This window comes from Pyrgilauda ruficollis, unplaced genomic scaffold (assembly GCF_017590135.1).
Source record: "Pyrgilauda ruficollis isolate IOZ18807 unplaced genomic scaffold, ASM1759013v1 scaffold89, whole genome shotgun sequence".
Classification (NCBI taxonomy): domain Eukaryota; kingdom Metazoa; phylum Chordata; class Aves; order Passeriformes; family Passeridae; genus Pyrgilauda; species Pyrgilauda ruficollis.
The window spans coordinates 1,506,680-1,527,521 of NW_024530932.1; the positions used below are offsets into that span (position 1 = coordinate 1,506,680).

Consider the following 20,842-nt stretch of genomic DNA (forward strand, 5'->3'; position numbering starts at 1 on the left):
TTTTGATTTATTTATTTTCTTTGCCTGAAGAGAAGGTTGTGCAAATGCTGCACTGTTAAGGGAAAGAAGTCCAAACTTTACATAAGGGCTTTTTGCCCAGTGTCTCTTGGCACGCTTCCTTGAGTTTGAGATTGCTTTGTATGGTGAAGTATTACAGAATAAGATAACACAGTGTTATCAAGGCACTAAGGAAGGGCTTTGCACTAAAGAAATTCAGCCAAAATTCCTTTTCAAGGAGAGCAGAGAGTGCATTTGAATAAGCACCAAATTCAGCAGGGGAATAACTAATATGATTGGTTTTAAAGACACAGAAATGAGTATTTTGCTGTGTTATGAATGTTAAGTGAGAATTTTAAAACACCAGAGGAAGAAAATACACGCTTTCTACCCGCAGTTTCAGCCAAGATGATGTAGCAATTTTATAAATCAGAAAACAAACAAATTATTGTGATTCTATTTTTGAATGGCTACTATCACAAAATACCTCTGGCTCATTTGTTCTGGCAATGTGTCTAGATTCTGCATCATAAACAGCAAACATTTTTGTAGCAAATTGTGTAAGAGCAATGAAGATTTTTAAATGGACTTGTCTCCACCAAATTAGGCACCAATCCTGCAGATGCTTACACAGTTTATTTGTTTCCAGATAAGGCACGTACATAGAATTTTATATCTATAGCAAGAATAAGGACAAGCTAAACGGAATATAGTTTCCAAGACTTTTGGCCCAATTTCTGAGGACTGCTACAGTTCATCTGGATTGCTCTTCAAGAGCCAGGCTTTTAGCCCCAAAAGCTTTTCACCAGCTGTATTTAGAGAAATTATTTCAGTTTTTAAAATAAGGCAATGCAACAAATGGGGATCAAAAGAAAAACTGAAGGAATACACAGTATTTTCTGCAAAGCCAGGTATCTGACAAAGCACTCATCAACATCATCATGAGATACCTTGATGTCAGGCTACAGCCCTTCTTTGCAGCAACATTGCACACACTTCTTGAAAATTCAAGTAAGTAGTTTTGCAGAAATTCCCTGTCCCGAGGACCCTTGGGAAAGGCTGATCGATAGTTGTGCTGCAAACACAAATTTCACCCTTGCCCAGACAGGTGCAGCTCCCAGCAAGTTGAGAAAGAGTAGGATCCTCTTACACTGGAATTGGTGCTTGCACACAGTTTTCCATCGTTCAATATTTCATGGTCTTCGTTTTTTGGTTATTAAAATAGGATGTTATCCAACAAGTAGAGGGGAAGACAAGGTCAGGGATTTGGTTCCCATCTCAGAAGTGGCAGCTAAAGCTGCTGAGCAGCATGTGTTTCTTGTTTGAAACGTATCACTTATTCTTATAAACAATAATATATACCATCTGTTGCAGCCATTCATAATTGATAAGATTTGGGCTGTGTTTGACTGCAAAAACCCATTTCCACATGAGTGTAGATGACCAGATGAAAAAGTGTTGCAAAGCAATTTGTTTGAGCTTTCTTACCACACATTACACCAACAATGTCCAACTGTCTCCAGGCACTCACATGGGGCTCTGGAAACCCCATGTATCATTTCACTAGGGAAGCATCAGCATCTTCCCATGGCAAAAATGGTTTATCTTCAATTGGAATGACCATCTAGAGTCCAACTGTTCAACCACTTCAGGGCTGACCAAAAACCAAAGCATAATATTAAGGGCATTGTCCAAATGCTTCCTAAACACTGACAGGCCTGGGGTATCAAACACCCCTCCAGGAAGCCTCCTCCACTGCTGGACCTTCTCAGTAAAGAAATGCTTCCTAATGTCAAGACTAAGCTTCCTCAGGCACAGTCTGAACCATTCCAATGTGTCTTATCACTGGATCCCAGGTAGAGAGGCTCAGCACCTCCCTCTTAACATATCCTTTCCTCAGGAACCTGTAGAGGGTAACGAGGCTGTCACTTGAACTCCTTTTCTCCAAACATGACAAATCCAAAGTTCTCAGCTGCTCCTCACAGGAGCAGTCTTCCATTCCTTTCACTGGCTTTGCTGCCTCCTTTGGATGCATTAGAGAACCTTAACATCCTTTTTATATTGTGGGGTCCAGAACTGCACACAGTACTCAAGGTGGAGGCTGCATCAAGGCTTAGAACAGCAGGATAATCACCTTTTTTTGTTCAGCTAGTTACGCTGTATTTGATGCACCCCAGCATGGGGATTGTCCTCTGGGCTGCCAGGGCACTCTGCTGGCTCACACTGAGCTGTTGTCAACCATCATCCCCAGACCCCCTTCTGCAGAGCTGCCACTCCCTCACACCAGGCAAAGAATCCAGCAATTGTTCTTGTAGAATTTTGCCCCATTTATCATTGCCTGATTCTCCAATCTATCTGTACTCCCTCTGCAATGCCTCTCATTGCTGAAGAAAGTTAAAAGCAACTCCCAGTCTGGGATCATCAGCAAACTTGCTAATAGTGCATTCCCATCCTGTATCCAGATCTTTGATCCACTAGGCAAATGACCCTGTCAGAGAAGAATACCAAATTATTTAAACAGGGATCTGCCTGTGTGAACCCAGGATGACTGTGCCTGGCAACTAGACTATTCTTTAAATGCCTGTCAATAGTACCCCACTCTGATCTACTTCATAATTTTCCATAAACTGGGGTTAGACCAACAGTCCTTCTTATAAATTGGAATAACATTAGCTACCTTCAAGTCAGCACGGACCTCCCCACAGTCCCAAGATACCTGGTAAATGATCAACAGGGGTCTTGCCATAACATCTGCTAGTTCCATCAGCACTCTGGGATGATTCCACCAGGGACCGTAGACTTGTCAACATTTGGCTGACACAGCTGATCCCTTAGAGTTTCACAGAAGGAGAATCACTGTTCTCAACCACTTATGGTCCTCCAACTGAAAGGACCAGGCAGACCAAGGCCTACCAGGATTATTAAAGAATTAGGGAACAAAAACCAAATAACATTGAATGCCTCCACTTTATCTCCATTAGAGAGGTGATCACCTTAAACAAGTATCACTCCCAGTGTTTTCTTTAGACCTTCTCTTGATATTAAAGTACTTTTAAAAAAGCTTTGTGTTATCTGCCACAACACTGGCTAGTTTCAAATCTGATTGAGAATTGGCCTTTCCTGTCTCCTCCCTGCATGCCCAAACCACATCTCTGTGACCTTCCTTTTACCAAGGCAAAATGTGAATGATTGTTTTTGTGTACTCTAGAACTGGTCTGAGACTTTGTTAGCCACTTAATTTTGTTTATGAGACAAGATGGCAGAATGGACCACTTCTTTTTGAGAAAGAAACGCTTTTTCTTTTCTCTGGAAATCTCTCCATATTATCATCACTGCACCACAAATTTCTCCCAAATGTGAAGGCTCAGACTCATGCTGTTTAACAAGCAAGGCTGCACTGATTTAAATACTGTCCAATTTCACTCTCTGCATCCAAACTCCCTCCAACTCAACAAGAAAACTCCCAAATGTTTCAGTGGGCTCTCATCAAAGGCATGTGCTGAAAGACAACTACTATACCTCTATTAAGATTGTTTTAAAAAAAATCAGAAAATACCGTCCAAAACTTACGACATTAACTTAAACCTGACAATTGAATCAGGTCATATTTTTAAAGGATTCTATTAGAAACACTGACTTTTTGTTTTCAAAGTACCAGCCACAGAATGTAGATTTGTCACTTTCTGGTAATTACTAATATCCTCCCCCACCAGAGTCATCTGGAACATATTTAATTATTGACTTCATTGGAAATGTACATGGCACATGCTCACTCTTCTGAGTAAGTCTTTAAATGGACAAAGGCCTATTTGTTTCTCCTCTGAAACCCCAGCCTGAGCACATAAAGGACCCCCCAAATTAGGCTTCCGTTAGTTGCATACACCATATATAAGATGCAAACACACAAGCTGACATCCATCAAACCTTTAAGCACATGCCTGGCTGGGAGTGTCCCAGTGGTGCCAATGGGAAAGGCCGAGTGACAGCAGGGGTCCAACTGTGCCTTGTACAAACACCCACGTGGCAAATTTATCCCTGCTTTACGGCTTGTCCTCTGCATCTCATGCCATGGTCCATGCATCAGAGCTGGCTCAGGTACGCCTGTGGGATAGGAGCATCTTTTCTCTGCTGCATTTCAGTAGCTGCTGCCTCCACACCTTCAGCTCCACACTGATTACTGACTGAAACAATCTTTCCTTTTTCAGGCACTGCCAAACCTGAGTGTAAATATCCAGCAGCAGCAGGATACAAATGTGATTATATCGAAGCAGGACTAATTTCAGCCTGTGATAAGGAAAAGACCACCAGTAGAGATACACTGTAATTTCATACCAAAGGGAGTCACTAGCCACTCCATTCTGCTCTCCCACAAGAGGCTAGACTATGAAACTCATCTATCTTACAATTTCAATGTTTTCAGCCACGTCTTACTAATATAAAAATATCTCCAACACCATCTATACATTGTTTCCTGATTTTTCTTCTCAAAGTGAAATACTCAAGTTCAAGTCTGCATTTGCTCCATGGACTTTACCTTCCTTCCACCCCTTCAGTTTTGCTGCAGAAATGTGGAACCATCTTTTAGGGCTGCATTCAGAATAGCACTTAAATGCACAATTTGCTGCTTTAAATAGTAACATAGGTGGAAAGACGCCAAAGTGTTTCCTATACAGACATTAAAGGTAGATTTCCAGGGAAGCTCAGCTTTCATTAGGGCACCTAAATATAATAGACTCATTTTCAAAATCCCAAGAGCACAATAGCTCCTGTTCTGTTTAGTAGAACCATTATTTTGCAGATCTGAACATCTGAGGTTTTGGAAGCTTTCAGGTGGGTGAGTGTGCATCTGTGTGGTCCTGCAAACCATTATAAGGGATGAAATGGAAAAATGTGAGATTATTAATTTTTAAAGAAATAAAAAGGACAAGGCCCCAACGCTGCCTCTCCTGGGATAAAAAGAAAGGACTCAGCTGGATTACATGGTGACATGCCAGCCCCAGCTGCACCAGCATGTGCACTCCAGCAAAGGACAAGACAATAGTTCCACTCACAGACACTGTTCAAGACACACAAAAGAGAAGAGAAAAAAACCCAAAAAACAAACCAGAGTTAATGAGGTGCAGCTGAATAATACCTTCAATAAAAGCAGAGAGAGAAACCAGGTAGACGTCATCTGCAAGGTAAATTAAAATTATACATCTCTGAGGATTATCAGTGAAAATTGAGATCTGGAAGGGAATTTGCTTTTGATATTGGAAGGGATAAATACCCACTGTAAATCTTTTTATGTGGGCTTGTAGAGCGGAACAGAGAAATTAAAGATAAATGAGATTAAGGCATTTTTTAGAACTACATTAGACATTTTTAAGTTACCCATGGAGTGAAAAAGGACTTTGGAGGAGGAGATTAGTTTAGACCCTCAGCAATACATTCATCTGTGAAATCAATTGGAATAAATATTTTCTAATCTGAATTGATCATCATTCCACTCCCCACCCCCACACACCTTGAAAAACCCTTAAGAGCATTTCTGCATAGTCTAGCAATCAGCCCAGGTAAATGACATGCCATGACTATTTTTAGATAAGAAACCTACAGAAATAAGTTGCAGGATTTTGTTTGGTGTTTTGTTTTTCAAAAGGATACCCTGGGGAAGGCCCTTTTGCCTTAGTCTTCCATAATTCCTCCCATTTTACTCCTCTTGGAAACAGAAGCTAACAAAAATCAAATACTATGCAGTCCACGTTTGTCTCCTTTGCCAGAGTTGAGGTGCATACAACCACTGTGGTTTCATGCAGGCCGATATTGTTAAAAGTTGACTGGAAATGTTGTTAGGAAGAAAAGTGGAGGAAACGAGGGAAAGAAGTAATACATTCAGATGTATTTGGCTCTCTTCCTGGGACCCCTTTTAATATAAAGAAACTCAACAAAGTTGTATTTTTAGATCTGGAAAGATGCGTTTTCGTCTTTCATACACTAACGGGATTTGCCTTAATACACTCAAATTTCCCCCCTCCCTCCTCCTCCCTCATGTGCTAGAAGAAATGAACTTCAATCCTCAACTTAGCCACTGGATACACATATTCTGTTCTCCCTACTGGCCAGAATAAAATCCAATAAATGTATTTAATTTCTTTTGTGGATTTATAATAGCACCTGGCAAGGACGGTCTTAATCTCCTTACACTGCCTGCACCAATGAAAGAAACCTTTGCAATACTTCTTGTAAGAGAAATTAAAGGAAAATAGGAATAAAACCTGGAAATATAAATATTATTTCCATGAAGATCTGTTATAAAACATATGAAATCCATATCAATGTCTCCAGAGGGTGCTTGGCATAATAGCACAATTTAGGCAATAGTTTATTAAAAATGAGAAGAAATATATATTTCCCTTAATGATGACAGAATTGTTCAGAGACAGTTGGGAAGCGTGGGGTCATGCTTAGACAGCAAATTGGTGGCAAATATCTACAAGCGTCACGTCAGAAAGAGTTGAAAAACACGGCTTAGTGCAGATGACCTAAAGCCAGTGGGCTTCTTCCCATTGGTGCTCCAAAAAAGGGTTCGCAGGGGTCAGGCTGCTAGATTTTGTCAGCATCTTTATTAAGGTAGCACAAATCTATTTCAGATACTACAAAGACGTTTCACTATTTAGATATGGAACCATCAGCTGAGAAGGTGGGAGGACTGCAGGCTATAACTTTATTGAAGAATATCCTGTATTTTCATTCTTCTTTCTGTGCAGTATTGCCTACAATTCCCTTTTTGGCTGAGACAGTATCAGTTATTTACCATGCTAGAAATGGGTGTGACAAAGGTGAGTTTCTTCAAAAACCTAACGAATTCAGACAGCCTCAGGTTATCAGGAACCTGACCCAAAGTTCGCTGACACTGAAAGAAAGTTTCCCTGCAATTTAATGACCTCTGATTCAGACTCAAAGGCCAAAGGCAGTTGGGCAACAGATTGAAAGATTTTAAGCACCTTTTAGTTTAAATGAGTACAATTAAACCAAACACATACACTTTCTCACTAAAAATTCAGGTGTTACACGTCAGGATTGGAAAGGAATAAACAGTGCATAGAAGTCACGCAAGCAATTAACTTACCCCCTTACATTCATAATCTTCATAAAATAACTTACACTACGCATCACAGTTTTCCACCTTCAACTTCCATAATAAACCAATTATAGAGGCCCTCAGGAGAACTGACAGGGCTCTATATCAAGAAAAACAGCCTATGTGAGAAACACATAACAGACCTACACTAAATTCTTTGACTTACTTAAAGTCTGGGTCCCCACACTGCAAATTTTCTGAGAGTGAGGTGATGGTGGGGAGAGATGTGAATTTTGCCTCTTGTGCTCTACCACAGAAACCTTTTTATATTCTTTAAAAAAAACCCAAAACAATTTCTCCCAGCTGTACAAGCTTAAAAATATAATAAAAATATCAACAAATGTGCAATCAAGCATCCCATGATCATCTGAGAAGTTCATAGGTTGCCCAGGCGGTAACACACTCCAGCTCTCATCCACTGCAGCATCTCAGACCTAAAGGAGTTAAACACAGCACTGTGGTGACTTTTCTGATAAAGACAGCTTATGCAACTCCAAGACATATGGGAGCAAAACCTGTTGTTCATGAAGATTTCCAGAACCAATGCATATTTTAAAGACAGAATGCATCACCGCATGGAGGCATTTCAACACTTTAAGCTTGGGACTAGTTTAACTGGTTCAGGAGGTAATCAGCTAAACACTCAGGAGAGAGCAAGAGAAAAAAATAACTTTTCATGAAAAGGCTCATGCTGGCATGGGTGGAAGACATGAAGAAGTGTCCCACTAGCTAGAGGAAAGGACAGAGATGACAGGAGCCAGCAGGAGCTGGCTTTTCATAGAAGCATGCTGGAACTCAGAGATGCACCAGGTAGTGATGGCCTTCCTACCATGGAGATTGCCTAACATGTATCCAACTTCTCCCCACAAGGAAATCCACGATGTTCCTGCTGACAGCAGACCTTCAAACCAGTATGCAGTACAGACACACTGGAAACCACCTAACTTCCTTATTTTAAGCCAAACTCATATTCAAAAATTAACCATGTTGCCATTTCTTTCAGTGTGCCTTACAAAAAATGTTCATTTTCCTTTGTATCAGGCTACTTTGAGTTTTCAAATAACTTTATTTCCCTAGCTCTTAGCTTTCCTTCCTTCTTGAACATTATGCATAAAACTATTCAGAGAGGTCAGCCTGCAGGTTTGCAAAAGCCCATAATATCAGGTTATTTTAACTTAAGAGTGCTTTCCAATGGGCTGTTGTGTAGGTGCACTCTCCCCACAAACACAGAGTAAAAGCATGCTGATAAGGGAAGCAATATATTCTTTATTTCTGCCTCTCTGGATTAAAAAAAAAAAAAAAAACCACACACCAAAAAAACCAAACCAACAAACTAGCAAGCAAAGCTGGGAATTTCAGTGACTTTTTTGACTGCAATGCCAGGAAATTGTAAGCATTGGAAGAAAGGCAATTTGTCAGCAGAAGACAAAGATTCTCTTCTCAGAAATAATCACAATGGATAGTTATGTCTGGTGCTGGGTTCTTGGTTTGGGGGTTTTCTTGTTTGTTTTTTCTTTTGTTTTACTTATTCTTCTCAACCCATGCACAAAAATAATATATTTAACAAATATAACAAAGGAGGCCTGGCTTCAGGAGGGAATTCACTTATTACTGGCCAAAATGCCAACAGTCAGGCTTAATCCCTTGGGAACATTTGCCATTTTCCCTGCTGGGCCTTGAGGGACCAAATTCTCTTGGGAGAAAACAAAGCAAACATAAAAACCCAGGGCAAAAGAAAACAGAGAAGCTGCAAGTCCATTTGTTTAACAAAACAGAGCACCGCTCTCAGTGGGCAAACACTGCTTCTCTACCGATGGAGAAGGCAGCAAGAAAACACAGAGGGATAGCCTAGAGGCCACATAATGGCCTTACAGCACTCCAGAAATAATTAAGAACTGTATTCTTGGGAAAAGTGGTCTCATTAAACTGTTTTCAGATTGCAATTTTGTCCCATCTTCTCCCTTCTCTCTCGCTTTCTACCAGCAATCTTAGAGCAATGAAAATATCAGTTTGCTTTCTAGTGCTTGTATTCTCTTAAAAATGTCATTATTCAATTATCTGTCTATTCACTGGCCCTAAGGTCCAGCAGAGCAGATATTGTGCACCTTCATTTAATGTTTTTAAATGCACTTCAGTCCACTTGTGATACAATAAAACTTTATTGAATTCTGTTCCCACATCACACTTACCATCCCTCACTTTTATTGATACGTGAGCCCATCTACTCTTCTATCAGCAATAAAAGGAATATTTCTAGCAAGGCTATGACCTTTTCTTCCATCACTACAGCAACTGGGAAATGTGATTGCAGGTTCCATGTTTAAAAAGAAAAAAAGGATAAAATATGCTCATGTGCAGTTTTTTTCCCCTCCCTTCCTCTTGTTAGTATTAAAGAAGGAAATTCTCTGTAAGCACCAGAGATGTGTGGTGCCTTCACATTAGCCCACACAGAAAGAAACAGAATGGAAAGAAAGAACAATTCATCCTTCCCTGGAAGCCATGATCATTTTTCCCTTGCAAGAAACATCCCTTTGAACAATCTCCCCAATATTAAAAGCTGATAGAAGGCTGGTGGCCTGGGTGTGAGGCAGGTTATCATCACAGTGGGATGGATATGCCATGCCTGAGGCACCCTCCTGCTGCTGCCATCCTTTCCATCAATGCAGCAATGGGCTTGTCCTCACTGAGTCACCACCCTTTTGGCACTTTGCCCTATCCCACAGCTCAAATTTTCCAATTCCCTGTTAAAAAAAAAAAAAAAAAAAAAAAAAAAGTTATTCTGTGACCTCCAAAACCTAGAGCCTAAGGGAACTGGGAGCTCAGGATAAACTGAAGGTAAATCTGACTCAAGATACACCTCAATCCTCTTTCCAACACTGTGCTGGATCCTTGAGGGCCTGTAAGGTTGTCTCTACAGGGAAACAAACAGAGGAAAGCATTCCAAAATACCTCTGGTGCTTTTAACTCATACCACTTTCAAAACCTAAATAAAAACTAAACACAGACAATCCCCAAATTTCAGTCTGAGCCAGTGGGCATAGCTGCTAGCATGCTGGAATTTCCCCCTCTTCTGATCTGGAGTGCCACCCATGAAGGGCAGTGCCACTGCCATGTCCTATGGAGCACACGTGCTTAAGAGAGAAAAGGGAGCCTCAACTCCTTCTCCAAAACACCTGCAAAACTACTAAAACATGGATGGCTTGAGCTGCCAAGTGTCACGTACACACAGAGGCAGTATTAGCAAAACCAAAGGGTGGGTTTGGGTTTCTTGTGTTATTGATAGAAAATGTGTCAGATGAGAGTGGCAACTAGCTGGGCAGCTCTCCCAACACCACTGCTCCTGCGAAACTGGGCTCTCTCGCTGGCCACTGGTCTCATGTACAACTTTGGATAAAACACTCGTCTGCTTTCTGTGCTGGCTCATGAGTAAAACAGAAAGGCCTTTAGCACATTAAAAAGGTGAAATAAGAAAAATTCCCTCCTAGATGTAGTGGCACCATGACAACAGGATTGTAAAAGCACCAGAAGATGATAGTGAAGTGTTTCTGCAATGAGAGTGTTGACCTAGCTTTACAAAACCACCTCCACCACTGCTGTTCGCATTATCCATTTAACTCTGCTCTGTAAAGGGAGAAGGGCAGGGGGAAGGAATGCAGTAGGAAACAACAGAGTATGGATCAAGGAGGCCCTCACCATGTCAGGTTTCTCATACTCACACACCGCTCAAAACAGCTCAGTCACCTCTCCACAAGGAAACATGTCCACAGCTCTGGCAATGGCAGACTGCAGGTCTGCAGTAGTACATATTCAGTTAAAAACCATGGAAAATCTCTCTTGGTCAGTAATTATTAAAAGCAAATTCAATTTAAGGAAACTGGAGTAGTAAATTAAGTATTTCAGAAGAAAAGGGGCAGTACCTTAAAGCAAGTGTTAAGAGCAATACATGCCACATGCTAAGGCCTGCTTTGAGAAAGACAAAATTATTTGGATGATTTTTTCTGATACCAGAAAAATAGGGCAACTGGTGCCACTGAAGCCTGACAAATTAGGTCTGCTATCTTTTTACCTGCTGATATCACCTACTTTTCACTGTCAGAGGGCAACCTAAGAAGCCCAGGTGTCCTGGAATGACTGTCCATTCTAGTAGAAGGCTGCAGCTCCCCAGTAAAGCAACTACAGGATCAGGAATTATGAGGAGGGGACTGGGCTATCTGCATAATCGTCTCTCATCTTGTCCACATGGTGAGAGCAACTGCAGCCTCATAAAACTCTCCTTGTCAGGGTATCTAGTAAACACACAGGAATGCAGTGTGTGGGGTAATGTAAAGCACATTTTACAATATATGAACTACACTCACAGAGGACACTTGGATTTCCCCCATCTGAGAGGAAAGGGAGACAATTTCCTCTAGAAAATGATATGAGCTAGTGGTGGAAGAGTTAATAAATAAATAATAAATTCTCAAGAGAAGCAAACTAACAAATGGAGTTTTAAATCTTCCATACTTTTTCTTTGGAGGAGCATATATACTAGCACTATACTGAGCACAAGTGCCTAAGGTCAGTCCTAATAACATTTGTTAGAGATGACTCCCAAACCCTCTCCTCTTGAGATGCACACCCTTCCTTCTGCTGCTCAGCCAACACTTGGGTAAACCCACTCTCTGTCCATGAAGAATAATTTGAAACTGTGAGGAGTAACCCATCCAACCAGACAAAGGCAAGCTGGAATTGCACACAAGTACAACTGCCTGCTGAAATATTAATTCCTTTATTATGCAACTGAGGTGTTCCTTTAGCAGATGGCCATATGGCAGACCCCACCACGCACCAAAGGCTGGCTGCACAGGGGCTGAGGCATGTGGGCTCAGTGACAAGAACTGACCTCTGACAATAACAGGGCAGAAATGAAGGAACAGATTTCATCCACCAGGCGTGGCTTTGGTCCAGACATGCCTTTGCTGACCTACTTGCCCAGAGCTGACACCTTCCCCATTGACTGGATGGCTTTCACTTATGGGACACTCGTGGGGCCCAGGTGGGGAACATCTGCAAAGGTCATCTGACCATTCTGAGGGAAGAAATATAGCCAGCAACAAAGCCAGGTGGAGACTGAGGCAGGAGAATAATAAAATGGAGCTCTAGGTTTCCCACTCCATGTCAGCACATGAAGGGACACAGTTTGCCTAAACACAACCTAGTTCACTGGTGCTACACTGAATACCAACACATGAGGATTTGACCCAAAATTTCCTAAGTAACACACAACAACAACCTCAGAAGACTGGACCCTATTTCATCATGTGCCTGCCCTTTGTCTTCCCCCCTAACTCTACTTACAGAGGCCCCATATTTGATTCATAAAGAAATGGAGGAAACAGCCATCAAAGCTGCTACCTTAATTGCAAAAGCAGCATGTCAGTTGTCATCCTTCTCCTCCCTGCATTCAGATCATTAAAAAATACTCAGTCCCTACTGTACATTTATTACTGAGCAACCTCTCACAAGAGTTATTCTACTTCTTGTACACAGGGCCAATTAACACTTTGGGGTGTAATACTGACATATTGCCTTTCTCACGAGGCACCACTCTTTGTTTTATGTGCAACAAAGGCTGTGGAGGGGTACTAGGTAATGACTACTGCTTTACCAGCCCAGTCTCTGGAGGGAACAGCATACCCTCATGCAAATCATAAATCATAGGGAAATACAACCTGCTGTGATAAGTTGAAACCAATCTTCCCTAACCCTTTCCATGCACAGCGTTGCTTCTGAAATGAAAAGCCTCATTTAGAGTGGAATAACTCTAAACTATAATTTGGAGTATATTCTGCTTCATAGGGTAGATCCTAAGCCCTGATGTCAATCTTTCCATGAGTTTAATAGCTCACCCCATAAAAAGTATTCCATCACTGCATTTAGAAGCTTCACAGTTTTGTTTAGAAAAATCAAATATGGGCACACTGAGACTGCTGCCAGCAGAGTATCCCAGTTCCTCAACAGAGAGGTCCCCTTTACTCAGAGAGGTGGTCTTGGAGTTTCACAGAAACCAAACACCACGCAGTCTTTCCAGGCTGTGGCAGCAGGCAGGTGGCCACCTCCTGCCTGGGGGATGGGGACCACCCCAGGGGCTGTAAACTCTTGTTTCCCCTCTGGACAGGGTGCCTGCCATTGCTCAGCCACATCTGCTCTCCTGCAGCCCACGCTTGAGGCAACAAAGATGGTCTTAGTCCTCGAGCCAGACTCTGGGTTTCAGCAGATTGATGCCTCCTGCTGTGCTCTCAGTACAACACCATGGGTTGAAAGCATACATTCCCATACCTGCTTTATTATTTTAAGAGGTGTGCTACAATAAGCTTTGGCCTGCTCAAACAGAAAACCTGGAAATGGTGCTGTTATTCACCACTCAGGTCTCTACAACTGCTAATAAAAAGTGCACTTCTCCTATTATCATTGCTATTTCCTTTTTCAGGTACACCCTTTTTGGCAGTAGGGCTGTAACTGCATGTAACAAATTTGGTTTCCACAGAAAGCAAATTCTGAGGTACACAACGTTTTGTAGCTCTGAATTTCCCACTTGGCACATATTGCTGTCATCTCAGGTGACTGGCTTTCTATCCTCAAAAATTCAATCTAAATGGCTTGCCTGTAATTTGCCTTCGTAACGTTGGAAGCTTATAAATTAATATTTTTCTACCATCAAAAATCAAATTACCCAAAACAATAGCTTCCTACCTCCTTGATGATACAATACTGTATTTAAGGCACTTATCAAATGCCACCAATTACATGGGCATAAGTCAGTTGAAGCACACTGCTGTATGATTACAAGCATAAACCTCTGTAAAGAGAAGCTGTAAGCCAGCAATAGTGCTTCACTCCTCTGGTCTGCTTCCTCTAATGGGGTTTCCCAAGTGTTTTCCAAAAGATGATATGTCACTGTTACACTGTACAACACGGGAGACATTATTAGGATTTTTTAACCTAAGCACAAACCTGACACAGAAAACCATTTTTCATATCTTATCAGCTCAGTCTCATATGATGCACATGGTCTGCTTTACTCGCCCTTGAGCAACAAGAGACAAGCTCAAGGCTGTCCCAATCTCCACAATAAATCTCTACTGAAATAACAAGTGCAAATATATCAGGATACATACTGTAAGGGACACATTCATACTGCACTTCCAGGTACTTGTACGTCCCGGGGCACGGGTCTGGAAACACATCAGGGCCAGCAACAACCGCACACTGGGTCCGATTACTGCATCTGGAAAGCAACAAGGATGAGAGTCAGAAAACAGGCCAGACAGAAGGACAGGTCAAGAAGCTGAGTGGCCCCTGAAGTGTCAAAAAGATGCAGGAGCCAGGACTTCAGCATCACCTGGGGAAGCTCAGCAGTGAGCACACAGAGGCTGATGGCAAACACCAACGTCTTCATCAGCTTATTACCAAAAGAGAAGAGGCATGGTGGCACAACCCTTCCCCTCCAGGAGGTATTTCTTTAATACCAGCATCCTCACAAACAAAATGCAAGGACTAAACCAACAATGATGACAAAAAAATAATCATTGCATGTTTTATAGCAGACATAACAAAATGTTTTGCAACATTTTTATAAAGTGTTCCCACAAAACAAAAAATCTTGTCAAATACTCCTTAAGCCAAAGCAAAAACAGCAACACTTGAGTGGGAGAAAGAAAAATCAGCAAATAAGCTGTCTAAAAACCAAAATAATGTTTTCATACAAGGCCTGTTAGAGAAACTTCTCAGTCTGATCATTCACGAGACAACACCCTTGCATTAGGCTCACATGGCTAAGCTTTATTCCATCATTCTGCCCAGCATGGATGCACCTCCTGAAATGAAGTATTTTTTTTCCAAAAAGCTTGTTCTCCATGAAGAAGACACAGAAGGAACTGATCCTGCCTGCTGCAGTGAGCATCTTTCAGCTTAAGAGCACACACACAGAGGTTGGGTTCTGCAAGCTGCTATTCCTGAGGCATATACAGGTCCAGGGGTGACTGACTTGTGCATGTGTAGAAGCTCACATTTGCCTCTGATTTCATGGGACAAACCTCTAATGTACAATTTCTGATGCAAAAATATTTAGCAAACAGTGATTCTATAGAGAAAAATCTTCTGCTTCTTTGTTTGTTTAAAGAAAAAAAAAAAAAAAAACAACAAAACGAGAGAAATATTATTAGTCTTTGATTTTTCTGCTTTTGCATGCCAGAAAGAGACCTCCTAAGGGCTAGACCACTGCATCTATTTTCTTGAGGATTCTGCCTCCTCTGACATGAAATGGGACCCCTGACCCTCCTGCTCTTCTGGCAGAAGCTGAGACATCCAGTAGAGAATTAATTTAGGTCTTCAGTGGAAATGCTTCATGTTTACCTGAAGCTACAGTTTGTCAGCCTTAATGCAGATTTTATTTGAGCCTGTAAATTAAAATTGATTCATTAGCGACCGCCTTAAGCTCCATAATTTCTTTAATTTTATGGAAAGAATAATAAGAGCGCATACGCTTACTCATCAGGCTGGATACAAGATAATCCAGAGGGCTGGGACATTCTCATGTTTTCTAGCTGAAAGACAACAGTTATCACAGCAAGTGACTAGTTTTGTTAATAGACAGAAAAATAATTTTCTTAACAAAAAGATAACTGTCCTCACCCATGCTGGGATATTACAGGTAGCTCAGACCATGCAAGTGGGCAGTATTCCAGGAGAGGCTTTGAATATCATCCAAAATTTCACTTTCAACAAAAATCCTTTACTGGGCTCAACGTGCCTTTCAAAAAGCAATTTCACTGGTCTAATCAATAGTCTTCCTGGCTGAAGGGACAGCACTGGCCACATTACACAGAATAACAGCAATGGATCAAAGATACCTTTCAAAATCACAAGTAAAGATCCAGAATTATGAGGAATTGGAGGTGGGGAAAGGAACAAACACATTCAGGGTTCATCTGTGCTGTTTTTTCTTTCTGCTTGCAAGGAAGCATTTGCTTTGAATGGTCCAGCATTTCTTTGTGGGTCTTTCTTTTTAATGCAAGAATTTGGACATAAAACACAAGTGAAAACACAGTCTGGAAAGCTGTCTGTTAACAGCACAATTTTAACCTCCTTAAATGCATGCTACCTTCTGCAATATCACCAAAGAGACTAAAGGCTTCATGATACAAGGGTTTGAATGGGGAATGCAGGATGCACAGAAATACAAAAGTTTTCCCCCCCACTCTAAGACATCCTGAAGCCCCTCTACACTTTCCTGGAATGGGGGATGGCAAAGCCTACCAAGCACAGGAACTTTCAAAGAAGGTGAGATTAAATTATCAGTGCCACCTTGGGGAGGAAACACAGAAAACCAAATTAAAAATTTTCAAATACAATCACAAATACTACATGGTGTCAGAACCTCACAAAATTAACTAAAAACATACTATAACATATATATACATACATATTTTCATATTAAAAACAAACAAAATAAAACAAGAAAAAAAAAAAAAAAAAAAAAAAAAAAAAAAAAAAAAAAAAAAAAAAAAAAAAAAAAAACAAACAAAATGAAAACCAGAAGAACTCAACCTCATCTCTTCTTCACACTCCTTTCCCATAGGCAGCAAAACTGAATCTGGCACTTGGCATCTTGAGCTTCCTTTTATCATCCCAGGGTGAAACACACAGGTTTCTCATTCCAGCACACTTAAGGTAGATGGCAATTTACACTAAAAAACATACGAAAAAACCTAATGCCTCTTCAATGAACTATTACTGTCAGACATCAGGCTATGGAAATTTTAAGGGTAGAAAGAGGTAAAAACCCCTCATCATTAAAGCTCTGGTTGCTCTGCTTTTGCTCATGCATTTTATCCCTTTTACAACAGATTCCTGGTCCCTTCAGCTTTGTCATATTTCTTTCCAGACAGATTAAAGGCCCAGGTGACAGTAAGTGACATGCAAAAAGTGACACAGGAAAGGAGATGTGTAAAAGATGATGAATCTGTAGCCTTGAAAATGACAGGGAGAAAAACCATAATGTATTCATGCTATACTCCATTTCCAGCAAACCAGGCCACAAGCTCTTCCTTGTAAATCACAGGATTTTACATGGAATCTTGGGATTTCTTGGCACCTGGGTCTTGGCAATACTTGCTCCAAACTCTTGCAAGTTGTGAGGCTTAGCCCTGGGTACTGTCTGCCACTGCCCACCCCACTTCATTCCCCCACTCTTCTTTTTTCATTTTTTCTCTCTTTTCTTGAAGGAAGATCTTTGCCAGCTACTGGAGGTACAGTTTGCAAGGAGAACCGGCACTGCAGCAGCTGGTGTGAAGCTGGTAAGTATGAATCTGTCTCCTCTACTGGGCAATCACAGAAGCACCTCCCTTAGCTATACAGTAGCTCTGCATCACGCTGGATTTCTCTCCAATAGTGCAGGAATGGATTGCATTGCTGGCTTTAGCATAACTTTAGCATAAACCCAGAAAACTACAGTCACATTTTTCACATCCATCGATATCTCTTACCTTTACACAAGCACCTTTTATTTCTAGCACTGATTCATCAACTGCTTCAAAGAAAACCACTTTTCTTTCTCCATCATTGCCCTCATGCTACAACTTTTCCACACAGTCCTTGGCCTCTTGGGGTATTTCCTCATTCCCCATATGTTCTGATGCCAAGCAAACAAGAGAACTGTGAGAGGACTATGTGAATTTAGGGGACCAGATAGACAAATTTATGCTACTAAAAAACCAGCTTCCATTTTATTAGTTTGTCCAGAATTTTAAAGGCAAATGTTCCAGAGACACAGGAGAATTGAAGTAGCCGCTCAGGTGGTCTTAAGTTCACCTTGTTGTTGTTTATTATGAAATCTGACGAGAAATTTATAGCCATATTTTTGTGTGTGTGTTGGTTTGTTTTATGCCATCAGTCCCCTCTCCCTCCTATGCCCTGAAGTGCAAGGTGGGGACATGAGTAAAGACACTGCTTCTCAAAGACCCTTTCCATGTCTTGGGCCACCTCCATAATTGCTGCTGGGATTTGTGGACACTTTCCCTGAACCAAGAGTGTCCACTCAGCTCAGCAAGATCAACCAAGAGACCAGAAACCAAAGCAAAACCCAAGATCAGCATTTTCAGCCCAACTTGAGACACCAATTCCTGTCTGTTCCTGTATGTTCAGGAAAAGAGAATACTACAAACTCTCCTAAAAGTCAGTCCAAGGTACTTGGCAGCCTTTAAGCATCCATCAACTCATAAACATAAGTTCATGTTATTCACATCTATATTTTGGAGAGGAAAAATCACCCTACTGGAAAAAGTGTAAATTGGTACAGTTGCAAGATTATTTTAAAAAAACCAAAAAAAATTTAAAACAAACAAACAAAAAACAACAACAAAAAAAAAAAAAAAAAAATCAAAAAAAAACCCCCAAACAACAACAAAAAACATACAAAAAACCCACAAAAAAGACCACAAAAAACCTAAAAAACCAAAAAAACCTAAAAAACAAACAAAAACAAACAAACAAAAAAAAAAACCCCAAAAAATTAAAAAAAAAAAAAAAAAAAGAAAAAAAATGAGGGGTTCCCTATGCATTCTTTCCATCTGCTTACTTCTACTTGTTAAGACCCCCATTTTGTCTTTCTGTCTGGATATGTGGAAAAGTATTTAATCTAGAAGCAAGGTGTCAATCCAGTGTAACAAATGCACTGTAACAGAAAACATGGATTATTTTTGCAGAACTTCTCCCATTTCCAATGGAAAATGACTTTCAGGAGTTTTAATGTGAAACAGGAATAGTATTTCATATGTCATTTGTTTTGCATTTATAGGAGTGGGACTGAAGGAAACATTTGCGTTCAGGACCAGCTGCGGGGCTCAACTCTGCTTACAACTCTCTGTTCAGACTTAAACTAAAAACAACACCAAAACTTCATTCCCCTTCAGCAAACTTCCATTTCTTCTCCCTGGAAATATTTTTATGATTTGTAAGTGACAAGGTCATCTTGTGATAACGAAACAGAATCACTTTAGATGTAAACAGCTGCTTATTCCTGCTGTGGTATCTTTATTTTTTTATTTTTTTCAATGCTGACATTGTTAATATATTTATCAAGAGACAAAGAAAAAAAATAGTTTGGCGGTTTATTTTCAGGCTTTCCAGAAACTTTTAAAGTATAGACATGTCAACAACATCAGCATAAAATAAAAGATCAATCCCAAACAAGAGCCTTTCAGCATTAATCATCACAGGTGCAATACCAGCAAGTCCTCCAACTCCTCACCTAGGAGGGGAGCAGACAATAAAAGCAGGTCCCTAAACCATGGAGGCAGGCACCTGTTGTCCTAGGGAGATCAGGAGAAGAGCAACGAGAATCCATTTACAGCTCCACAACAAGCCTAGAGGCTCAAACACTGATTTCACCCCAACACACCCTCCATCTCCTTATCCTCCAGAGACAAGCCCTTCAGAAATGAAGCAACAATTTCTGCAACACAGAAGCTTCTGTGAACATGGCACAGTGGAAGCTACTACATGAGGAAGCCACCTGCCTGCTACGAATCCACAGATGGTCAGAGTCCAAACTGGGTGTTAAACACCCTGAGGATGGGAAAACTTCACATCCACAAACTTAGACTTGTAGGGCAGCACTGAGCCGCCACACCCAGCCCATGCTCTGCTAACACACCCTCCTCATAGCTGGTGCTACCCTCCACCTATAGCAGCTTCCAACAAGGAAGCTTAATGCCCACGTGTGCCAACCAAACCACTCACCGGTGTGGCAGCACTGGCTGCCAAAAAAACAAGGCAGTCTTTCTCTCTGCCCTCAGCTGAAACACCTACTTTACACAGACTTTATTTTTTTCTGCAAAGACAAGGCAGCCATCATGTGCCCAGGCACGCTAATATAGGCAAGACATCAATATCTAAGCCTCTTCCTCAAGGTCTATTATGCTTTTCTAATGGTTTTACAGTAACAGACAGACTTAATTCATTATCCTTCATGGCAATGCTGCAAGACATCCTTTTTCTTCCCTGGAACACAAAAATCTCCTCTCTGGATGAGTGCTTTAAGAAAGAGGCTGTCACAGCAAATAAGAGTGTGTTCTCCCCTGTCAATATATGATATTTCCAAATCAGCCCTTTAGGAAGAGCCAAGAGGAAAAAAAAAATTTAAAAAAATCCTTGGAGAAAGTAAACAGGAAGCAAAGAGAAACAGTGGAGCTCACATGATGGGTTAGAAATAAGGGGTAAAGGAAAAAACAAAAAAGGCAAGCAGAAAAGGGAGGCAGTGGAGAGTGGAGAGCAGAACTGTAAGCCCCTAGAAAAGACTTGGGTTCAGCACATTTGCTTTCAGTAATTTGCTGCACAAAAGCAGAGCTAAATCCCCCACCTGTTTAGCTTCCAGAAACAAAGAATTCCTCAACAGAATCTTTTTCTGCCTCTGCAAAACCTTAAAAGCAAAGCATCTAATGACAGGGAGATGAAAATCCAGTTTCTCTAGCATTTTTTCATTATGAATGGGCCTTTTTATTGATCTTTCAGAGCACTGAGAGACTGGCTTTCCAGCCTCTGCTGCAATATAATTATCTGTGGTGTTTAATGCTAGCACAGACGAGTCCCACTACACAGTGCATTTTGTTGTTTTATTGACAGGTTTTAATTATCCAGGTGCTAGAGCTGTCAGATAGGCTGCTTCTTATGTGATCAAAC

General features: G+C 41.0%; 1 protein-coding gene across 4 annotated transcripts in view; it reads right to left on the bottom strand.

Annotated features, from left to right (window-relative positions):
* ADGRL3 (adhesion G protein-coupled receptor L3) overlaps positions 1–20,842 on the bottom strand; it is a 252,647-nt gene that overhangs the window by 184,894 nt on the left and 46,911 nt on the right. For all 4 annotated transcript variants that reach the window (XM_041488243.1, XM_041488241.1, XM_041488240.1 and 1 more), the window contains exon 2: positions 14,281–14,390. In XM_041488243.1, coding sequence (XP_041344177.1) covers positions 14,281–14,390 — 110 coding nt within the window. The remainder of the gene's footprint in view (positions 1–14,280; positions 14,391–20,842) is intronic.